The sequence below is a fragment of the Vicia villosa genome, linkage group LG2 (assembly GCF_029867415.1).
Source record: "Vicia villosa cultivar HV-30 ecotype Madison, WI linkage group LG2, Vvil1.0, whole genome shotgun sequence".
Taxonomy (NCBI): Eukaryota; Viridiplantae; Streptophyta; class Magnoliopsida; order Fabales; family Fabaceae; genus Vicia; species Vicia villosa.
In genome coordinates this window covers 212103591-212115424 of record NC_081181.1, presented here as the reverse complement: position 1 = coordinate 212115424, position 11834 = coordinate 212103591, and the positions used below count along the sequence as shown (strand labels likewise).

At 29.3% G+C, this 11834-nt stretch overlaps 1 protein-coding gene across 1 annotated transcript; it reads left to right on the top strand.

The window, feature by feature from the left end:
* Positions 1-9135: 9135 nt before the first annotated feature.
* Positions 9136-10365, top strand: LOC131648156 (fasciclin-like arabinogalactan protein 13). Its single transcript, XM_058917941.1, has 2 exons — positions 9136-9464; positions 9650-10365. The coding sequence occupies exons 1-2, from the start codon at positions 9203-9205 to the stop codon at positions 10123-10125; spliced, it is 738 nt and encodes a 245-aa protein (XP_058773924.1). The 5' UTR covers positions 9136-9202; the 3' UTR covers positions 10126-10365.
* Positions 10366-11834: the final 1469 nt, after the last annotated feature.

Here is an 11834-nt window from a genome sequence, read left to right as displayed (position 1 = left end):
AGAATATTTAAAAATGAATTGCTTATAGTTAAAAATGAAAAGTAATATTTAAATATTACAAAATAATATTATCTATTAACGAATAAAATAAGTTGAATACTTTTTTAATTTTTTTATTGAGCATAAATCAAATCATAGTAAATAAACTTAAATGAAATATTTATCTTATTAATAAATATTCAATTAATAAAAAAAAATCTTAACCTTGAAGTTTCTCTCAATTTTTTATTTATGATTGATTTTTTTGTACACTTGAGTGATTAATAAATTAATATATTGTAAATTTGTAACTTCTAAATTATTAATATTATGGTTGATTTAAATATCAAAACTAAAATTTAATTTCAACTAATAAACTTTTCATTCATAAAATTGAAGAGTTATTTTATTCAATTCCATGTCAGTTGATAGTGCATTTGAATAGAGACCATTAAAAATTCAAAATAATTTATTTAAAAAAATAAAAGATAAATGTAACTGTTGAAAATATATAGAAAAATAATGAAAAAAATATAACTGTTGAAAATGTATAGAAAAATGACGATGAAAAAAAATCATAAAAGGAATATTAGTGAAAATATAATCGAATAAGTATATTTTTAAACTTAAAAAACTATGTATTATGGGATGAGTGACTGAGTGAGTAATAAAAAAAAAATTATAATATAAATGAGTTGTTATTTACAAATCATATATAACAAAAAATAAATATAAATGATATAAAAATATTCAATCATATGTGAATAAAATATCATCTAATAGCACTATTAAAATAAAATATGATATGATATTTAAAATTGACTGAATATTAAAAAATCATCTTAAATTATTTTTACTTTTATTTATTTTAAAAAATTGAAAAAATGTCTCTTTTACTAAACTCAATATCTTTAACATTATAATTTTAATTTATCACTAAACCACTATATTTAGAAACTTTATATAATTTTAATATCTATAAATGATAAAAAAAAAATTCTATAATAAATTAATACTAAATATGAACACAAATTTATATTTAAAAAATTATTTATGTAAGTTCATATTTACTTAAATTGATGTTTTAAAATTTATAAAATATTTTAAAGACATATTTTAATTAAAGCCATCCAACGCGCGGGCCATAGATCTAATAAATATAATAGTATTGAAGAACTGTCCTGTTATTTAATGATCATGAAGAAAAAATATGATAAATTGTTATATTTCTTTTTGTCTATTTAGTTAATGGTTGAAATTTCACATCTTAAAGACATTTCGCAGGTTAAATGTGTTTCCACTTCTTAAAGGTGAATTTCACCTCTTATAATATATTAATTAGTTGGTCAATGGTGATTGGCGCTGAATTTGGTAGAGATGATCAGGGTTTAATTCTCACAATTACGATTAGGAGGGGGTTGGAACTGGCTGAGTGTAGTTAAACTTTGTCAAATCTGAGTCTGGCCTAGTAAAAAATTCAAAATCTAAGCCTGAACAATGTCCTATCATATGCTTATTTTTAAGTCTGAGCCTGACATTTTTCAAAGGCCTGAATAGCCTTTTAGCATGCTTAAAAAGCCTATATCATTTGAAAACATATAAATAAAAAATCAACTAATGTTTAAATATACTAGATAATAAAAAATACAATGAGACTAAATGTTTGTTTACATTGACTTATTTGAGCTTATATAGTAGCATAAGTTTTGTGAGAATATTTATTTGGGAGAACTTATGAAAATAACTTATGACATCATTCATAAGGCTTTTTCTACTTATTTTCATAAGTTCTTCAAAATAACTAAACCTTACTTTTGTATTTTAATATAAAGTACAAAATACAATAAAAAAATAAATTATTCATATTTATTAAAATAGGCCGATTTGATAGGCTTAAAATACTTTTTTATGGTCTGTGGCCTAACCTATTTAACTAAATAGACTTATAAAAAAGTCTAAGCCTTTACTACTTAAAAAAAAGGTCTGGCCTTGGCCGGTGTAGAGTAGGTTATAGGTCCCTGTTAGTTGGCCTGACATATTCCAACTCCTAACTGGAACCACTTGATGCCAAAACTGATCCCCAAACCATATTAGGCAGTCCAATAGGCTGGATACTGGTGGTGAAAACAAAATCAAAAAATAGAATTTTAGTTAAATGTGTTTTTGGCCTGATGTATGATGAGTTCCAATTTATCCTTCTAAACTTTTTTATAAAAAAGGTTCATGTTCCGTCCTGTAACCAAAATTAGTATGTTTCAATGGGGAATGATTTTGAACTGTGGTGTGAATATCTAATACGGAGGCGTGAGGTATACCTGCAAGATTAGCACTCAAATATCCAAGTCAGTCCAACATTTAAGATGAGTGTAGTAAAAATAGAGATCAAAATAGCGCCCCTTAGACATTGTGATGAGAAGCTTTATATGTTAGTTCGTTTTGGACTGGACCGATATTGGATTGGGATTTGACTATTGGTCCTTTGTCCGGCCTATAATAGTTTTCCCCAAGGTTTACCAATGAATTATTAGTCGAGGAAGTTGTAGCAACTGTGGCCAGCCTTTGAGGATGTTGTTCACTTTTGGTCAAAAGTGGACACGCCTTGGATCAGTTGCAAAGTAGTGGGGAACAAGCGTATTAAATGTCTTCCCATTATTGAAATTTTTTTGCGTCTATCCTCTGATGCATGGCTTGAGGTGACAAGGTACGACATGAATCTAAGGAACTACCCGACTTGAACCCCAAAAGAGTATTTTGCGTGATTCTGGAGCATATTGTACTTTATGAGTGGTCGTACGACATCCTTCAAGTCCTCAACATGGTTGCAGCCTTCAGTGGTTTTCCCGATTATAACGTCAACATAGACTTCCATGTTCTGCTCTATCTGGTGGAAAAACACAACGTTCATGAGTCACTAGTAGATGGCTCCAGCATTCTTGAGGGTGAAGGGCATGACATTATAATAATAGTTGTCGGGATTTGACATGAAGACCTTCTTAGGGCGTCTAGGGGATCCATTTAAATCTCATTGTACTTAAAGTAGGCATCGTGAATATAAATGTGTGGTAGCTTAAGGACCTATCGATGACGTGACCTGTGTTTGGCAGAGGATACGGGTCCTTATGATACGAGATATTAAGTTTGGTGAAGTTCGTGCACATGCACCACTTGTTTGCTTCTTTTCTCACTAACACCATGTTGGCCAATCAGGTAGGATATTTTGTTTTTGTGATGAACCCGACGCTGGATAACTTACTTACATCCTCATCAATGGAGACTCTTTTCTCCTAGCCAACTTTCCGCATCCTATGCGCCCATGCCTTGGAAAAAGGTTGACGATGAGGCAATGGAACACCATATTAGTGTCTATCTCGGACATGTCAGAGGGAGCCAGGGCAAACAAATCCATGTTTCTAATGAGTTGGTTGACTATCTTGTGTTCTTCTTCCTCGGTAAGTGAAATGCCTATTTTCATGACCTGATGGACTGAAGGGCCTATCCTGACTTCCTTCAAGTTTTCTGTGGGCATGAGTCTCTCACTTTCCGCGCGTAACCTGAGATCCCCACAATCGATGTTTGCATCCATGGCCTCATGGAGGGGGCTCCCACAGGGGCAAGCTCATCCCTCTATATCGCCAGGGTGCTCTAATAACACTCTTGAGCAATCTGGTGGTCTCTTTGAATTGTCTCGAATCACCCACTAGGGAGTGGGTACTTCAAGAACACATAATGAATGGAAATAATCGCCCTAACACATTGGTGGAGGGTTTGTCAAGGATGGTGTTTTAGGCGATAATGCGTGTACTATGAGGTAGCTGACTTCAATTGCCTTGGTGTCTGTTCCTTCGCCGCATGTTATATCTAGGGTTACATGGCCCTTCAATTCTACTTGGTCGGTTGACAACTCTACTAACGAACCCCTGAACGTTTTAATGTCGTTAGGATCGAGTTGTGGTTTCTGGAAAGCATCCTAGAATAAGACGTCAACAAAACTCCCAGGATCTATCAGGACTCACTTGATACCCTAGTTGTCATGTTGCATAGTGATGACCATATGTCATTATCATAAGGGAGGTATCTAACGACATCAAAGTTAGAAAAGGTGATGTTAACTTCTGATTCTCCGTGTTCACTTTTGGAGAATCAAAGAGATATTACGTTTGCGGTAAGCACCTGCCTAACGTATTTCATTAAGAGGAGCTGGAACTTCCTATGTCGGCGAAACCCCCAACTATGTTGTTGACCCTAAAGTGTAGAGCTTTATCAATCATCTTAGGGGAGAAGATGGAAAAGATGATAATGAGAGATGTGTGACATAAGTTAGTTTTACCGAAACTAACGGTGGACGCCATTATACTTGTAAAAAAGTACCGGAATGTGTGGCCCAAATTAATCTAAGTTAATCTATTTTATTTGTATTTTTTAATAACTTATTTTTAAAGGTTATATTATCAAACTCTAACCTCCTTTTTCTCATATATTATTTACCACCATTGGCACCAAACTCCACTAATTTATTAAGAGAAATGAACAAAGTGAATGGCATGGCTCAGTTTTCTTAATTCTCAAGAACTCTAAGAGGAAATAATAAAGCATATAAAGAACCACATGGCATAATTTCAATCATAGGTTCACCCTTATTTGAAGTGAACCACATGCCATTATATTCCACTCTAGAAATCATCTTATTATGTCATACATTAGCAAGTAGCAACTTACTTGAATAGTTTAATTAATCGTATTTTTGACAATGATACTCATGGCCTACATAGTATAACACAAAATTGATTTATTTTGTGCGATAGTGTTACCCATGTGTTATGTTTACATATGCCAGCCTGCCAGCCACCATATTACAACTGTTTTGTTTGTCCATATACTTCAAAAATATATTATTATACATTTAATAAATTTGAATTAAGTAGTTAATGAGATACACTATTAAAATATAAATGATTTTGTAATGAAATGAAATATGTTAGATAGTCAATGACATAAACTTGTGTCATAAAAATATCTTTGAAAAATACCATATATAGTAGTATTTATACGGGATAATACACTGTCTCGTATTTATGTCTTTAAATATATTTTTGTTATAAATTATTGTGACTAGGGATGTTCAAATAAACCGGTTATTGGATTTATCCATATCCATATCCATAACCGGTTATTAAAAACCGGTTAATTACCAATATGGTTTTAACCAAATCCATATTTTGGATATATTATTAATATGGTTTTAACCAAATTCATATTTTGGATATCCATATCCAACATAAAAATTTAATTGGTCTATTATGTTTAAATCACAAAAAAATATAAATTTTTAAAATATTTTGCAGAAAGAAAAAAAACATAAAAATGAAAAATCGAGTTTTTTGAAAATTTGAAAAAATCGAATTTTCTGAAAATATCAAAAAAACGAGTTTTTCTAAAATACAAAAAATCGAGTTTTTTTGAAAAATTGAAAAATCGAGTTTTTTTAAAATACGAAAAAATTGAGTTTTTCGGAAATACGAAAAAATCGAGTTGTTTGGAAATACGAATAAATTCAGTTTTTTGGAAATACGAAAAAATTGAGTTTTTCTAAAATAAATGATAAATCGGGTTTTTTTCGAAAAAAAAATAAAAAATTGAGTTTTCAGAAACACGAATAATTGAGTTTTTCAGAAATATGAAAGAACGAGTTTTTTCTGAAAAAAAAAAATAAAAAATCGAGTTTTTTTTTTATAAACGAAATAATCGAGTTTTTTTTGAAAAATCAAAAAAATCTAGTTTTTTCATAAACACAAAAAAATTGAGTTTTTTTCGGAAACACGAAAAAATCGAGTTTTTTCCCGTAAAAACAAAAAATCGAGTATTTTGAAAAAACGAAAAATTCGAGTTTTTTTGAAAAATCGTGTCTTTAAAAAATATGAAAAGTTTATTTTCCAAAAAAATTAATATTTTAATAACGTAATTTAAAATTAAATTTTAAAAATAAAAATTTTAAATTTAAAACCGGTTATAAAATTTGGTCATGGATATAACCGGTTTATAACCGGTTTTGAAAAAATAAATCCGGTTATGAAAATTGGTTTTAAAATCCGGTTATACCAAATGGATAATATATGGATATGGATCGGTTATGGATAAAAATCGTCCATGAGCATCCCTAATTGTGACTGGATAAAATTGTACTACGCTATATCAAAAAGATTTAAAAAGAGATTAGTAAAGTAAATTAAATTTAAAAAGAAATTAGTAAAATAAAATAAATTTAAAAAATAATAAACATTTTGTTCAATCTTAAATATAACAAAATTTTTTTTCAAAACTTATTGAATGTTCGATACATTTAATTTATATAGACCAACATGAACTTCATAAATATATTTAAAGTTAAAAAAAATAAAACACCATCCTCTCTAATCTTGTCACTCATTGTCAACCATTTTGATTTGTTGCAAAGCATTATAGCCTTACCATTCCTTTGCGCAAAACATCATTGGATTCTTGATGAGTTGAAGACAACATCGCAACTATGGTGAAATGCTCTTTCGTTGTCTACAAAGTGTTTGTTGAAATTTCTCTACCAAAATTATTTTGCATTAAATAGGAGAGAAACACAATTGTGCATTGGCCTATGGTTTCTACTAAGATATTCAAATACAACATTAATCCAAATATTCAACTATCGCTTCTACACGAAAGCTTGTAGCTCAACTCTCATGAAACGTCACGACCAAAAATCAAACTCAATTGTGGGTATTAAGAAACACGTCTAAATTGTCCCGTCTTTACAAATCTCATGTTGAAGGAACTATAGACTAAGATGATTTGGATTAATACACTCACTTTCACGTACCTCATTCTTAAGGAACTATGAACTGGAATATCTTTGACAAAGGTCCAAAGAGTTAAGTCCACCAACTCTTCAACATTTAAGTAACATGGCGAATACATGAGTAGTAAATGGAGAGGTCACATGGCGAGAATGTGATCTAACCCAACCCTCTTTCTCTCTTGAAAGGATGTTGTTAACCCTTGCTACGCGGGTGAAATAAGACTCCCTTATAGGATAAATAGAATTCGTTGGACTGACTATATTTTCAATATAATAGGATGAACCACCCTAGTTACTCTCCTAACAAGTCAAACATGATAGACATAAAGCTAGTTTGTAGACGCAAGAATTAATCTCCCCACTACCTCCTCCATCAAAGTTTTCATCTAAAAATACTCAACTAAACACTTGAGTAGATTCATTCACTTTTTACGTATCAAAATCAAACAAGCTCTATTATGCTTCCTAATACATGCATGGTCCTTATTATTGTACTCATTACAAGTATGTTTAAAGCGTTTGCAATTTTGTCTATGCAAAATTGTATGAAAAAGTTTACAATTTTTCCGAAGAAAATTGCATGTTAAGTTATATATATATATATATATATATATATATATATATATATATATATATATATATATATATATATATATATATATATATATATATATATATATATATATATATATATTTTGATATTGGAAATATTATAGATGTAAGTATAAAGTGTCAAAGCATATATAATAGATTTGTGAGTTGAACTTTTTGTTTTTTTACTTCTTTTGTGAGTGTGCTTTTACTTGTCTAAAGATTTATTTGTAGTGTTTTTCTAATAATGGTATTTGAATTTGGTTCAATTTGTTAGAGGAGCCATGCTTGGTGTTGGTTAAGGGCGTGAAGAGTTTCACACTTAAGGTTGGTGGAGAGAAATTTGTGTTGTTTCAAGTGAGAATTAAAAGTCTCATATTAAATTAAAAGAGTACACCAAATAAGCATGAAGATTTATATATCAAATATTTTAAAATTTTAAATAAAAATATAATGTGAAAATTCATTTATGTGATTGCTCTTAGGGCCAGTTTGTTTTGGTTTTTTTTAAAAATGATTCTTATAGTGTTACATAATCTTGTGAAATTTTTTTTTACAAAGAAACTTTTTATAAAAGATTCAAATGAAAATTTTGTTTGAATAATTATTCTTAAAATGTGATTTTAAGTATTTCGTCTATTTATGGAAAAAAATTGGATATCAAAATTTCAAAAAATCACTTAATTTTGAAGCTATTTCAAATAGATTTTCATAAAAATCATTTTTGAAATACAATTTTTTTAAAAATTGCGATTTTGACAAAATTTTGATCTTCAATAATGTGTGTTTATGTTATAGGATGTCAAAATAAGTGTTTCATTTTTAAAAAAATGATTATAAAAAAATTTATAACATTTTAAAAAATGCTTTTAAAAAATCTATTTTAAAAAATACAAAAAAAAAAAAAAAAAAATTTAAAACTGAAACAAAAAAGTCTTTAATCTAATTTAGCAGAAAAAACTATTTTACACTGTTAGTATTTATCCATCAAGTCTATAAAATAAATAAATAAATAAATAATACTGATAAAAACTATACATTGTGACCTACTTTAAAATAACATAAATCAAAACAACTCATTATTTTTTTAAGAAAACACTTAATATGCAAGAGAAACGATATAATATTTTAAAATAATTTTAATTAGTATTTTGTCTGCAAGTGCAAACTCAATTAGAAAAAACTAATATTATTAAGTTGAATATGTTAATAGAAATTCAAATCGAGAACTTAAAATTGTGTGAATTTATAATAATTATTACCACTTCTTCTATCATTTAAAAAAATTAAAATTAAAATAATTTACATAAAATCTCATGATTACTAAGAAAATAAATAACTTTTATAAGAAAAATGTAACTTAAGTTGCAAGAAAGTATATCAATTCTAAAAACAGATATACAACAAACTAAAAACTAAGTACAACAAACTAAAAACAACTTACATAAAGAGGTAGGTGGAAGAGACATTTTTCCAAAAAACTAAAAGAACAACACAATAATGAATGAGTATAAAAACTATCTCATTCCTTTTTACATCTTGACTTTTTCTTAACTTGAATATACAACACCACACCAACATGTTAAACTTGATTCCTTTTTGTAAAATTTGAAGTGATTACTTTTGGTGTATTTTTTCTTATTCATTTGTCAACTAACTAAGGGAATATCAATGCAAGCCTTGAGCCAGCTCATGCCAACAAAGCCTCACCCAAACCAACATATTAATAATATTATTCATACCCAAATAAAACCACATCTTCACTTCTCCACACACATCAAACCTCATCTTCACTAACTCATCAACATGGCTTCAACTACACCTCTTGTTCTCATTCTTCTCACTCTCATTCCCTTCCTAACTCTAGCCCAAAAAGCACCAGCACCAGCACCTTCAGGCCCAATCAACATCACCGGAATCCTTGATAAAGGTAGCCAATACACCTTCCTCATCCGTCTCCTCAATGAAACTCAACAACTCACTCAAATCCAATCCCAACTCAACTCAACTTCTCAAGGCTTCACTATCTTTGCCCCAACCGACAACGCCTTCCAAAACCTTCCATCAGGTAAATAGCCCTGATCAATACTCCATCTGCAATTTATTTATAAGAAAAAATTTACTTTTCAAATTCATTCAATAGACAATATACATAGTTTATATATTGTTCAGATACATTATCTATCTTATCTTATCTTGAGACGACTATATCTATAACTGACTAGTATAACTAACTTTTATATCGAATATCAGGAGCTATCAACGATCTCTCAGATGAACAAAAAGTGCAACTCATTCTCTACCACGTGACACCAAAATACTACTCCCTCTCCGATTTTCTAACCGTTTCTAACCCTGTTAGAACACAAGCTTCCGACAAAAGTGGACCATGGGGTCTTCACTTCACTTCACAAGGTAACCAAGTCAATGTTTCCTCTGGAGTTGTTACTGAACCTATCAACAATGCTTTGAGACAAAAGTTTCCTTTGGCCGTTTATCAATTGGACAAGGTTTTGTTACCTACCGAGCTTTTTGGCCCTAAGGCTCCGGCTTCTTCTCCGGCTCCTAAGTCCTCGAAAACTCCTTCTAAAACTCCGAGCAGCGCCGCAGTTGAAGGTGATGCTCCGTCTCCGGCGTCTAGCAAGAAGGATGAAAGTGCGGCAGGAAGGAATGTTGGGTTTGGATTTGTTGTTGGAGTTGGTTTGATTTGCATGGCAGTTCTTGCTTGATGAGCAAGTTTTTTTTATTTTAATTTTAATTTCATGTACTTTTTTTATTTGTTTTTCTTTTTCTTGGGTTTGATTTGATATGAACCTGGCTTATTCTTTGTATTTAATTTATGTTTTTTTTTTCTTTCTACATGTATATGTAATGCTTGTCTTACATATTTTGAAGGATTTAAATGGCATTTTTTATGAGTATAATTGTATAAATAAGTTTTACATTGAAATTTAATCAAAATTTGACTATTTTATTTTGCATTAAATTATATTTTTAAATAATGATATGATTAGAAAAATAAAATATTTTTTATGAAATATTAATGTAAAATTAATTTGAATCGAAAGTATATGTTTATTAACCCCGAGTCTGATTGTCAGATGAAAAATATTAATAATATCTACTTGTTTTTTTTTTCTTTTTTTCTGTCAATTATTTTAAGTTGTTAGTCTTTGCTATTGTTAGTGGAAGATTCAGAACTATTATAATATGCCATACCTTCTTTTCTATTGTTTAATTGTTTGGTAAAATATTTACCAGTAAAGCTTAGTCACAAGAGGTAGAGGTGGTGATGATGGTAGAGCAGTATCTGCACCGTCAAAATTCAATGAACTCTTCATTTTCTTGTTTTTTTTTTTTTTTTTAAATACTTTTGGCTCTTTCTCTCTCTTCAATAATTGTTGGTCACATTCCATAAGAAGAAATTTCCACATGAAAGAATCTTTTTGTTCTGTTATTCTAATTTATTACTCCATGGTTCTGTTTTGCCTCGGTTTTGTGGTTTTGGTTTGTCCAACTCATTACTAATGGATTTTATTTAATTCTTTACTTATTTATTTTATACTTTTTTTAACATCAAAATGTTTGGTAGGCTTCATTAATATAAAATTAAGATCATATAGGAATAGCTAGTTGCCTTCCTACTTTTTTTTTTTTATATGATAACTAGTACTTTCAACCCGTGCGATGCACGAAACAAATTATTGATAGATATTGTACATTTAGGAAAAAAAATTAGAATTTTTATTGATTGAATAGTTGAGGTACATAGAAATTAGTGGTTGAGTAATGAGTTTGATTAATTAATATTAAATGTGAATTAATATATTAAATAACATTTGTTGGAAAAAAAAAAGAAAATAATATGATTAAAAACTCTTTAGGCGGGATTTTATTCAAACTTTGGCGCCTAAATCTGTATTTTGTTTTAATATATTAAGGAAATCAATCATTTTAACAATTATATTCATTGGCTTACGAGACACAACATTTTATTATGCATTAGTTTTTGTATTTTTTGTAAAAGATTTAATGCAATGTTAGAAAATAAAAAGTGTCAAAGACCAATGATATATTTTTTTTTTACTAAGAGACCAATGATATTAAAGTATGTTGATTGTTGAAATACGGTTTCTCATGCTTGACCAATTGAAGCAGTTTTAAGAGTTATCGGTTTCACAGTAAAAATCTCCAGACCTCAGTCCCACTAATGGGAAAACTTTAGTCAAGTCTACTGTTGCACCCCAATTTTTGACCTCTGAGATCCCATCATTTTCTAAGTGTTATGATCATTATTGTTATACCCCAAAATTTGCCCGCATTTTTTTTCAAAGAGAAGTCAAAAGACTTCTGTCTAAAAATTTGGAGTTTTATACAATCTTGAATTTTTATTTCATAAATATCCTGATTTTATGAATACTCAATTTTTAGAATTTTT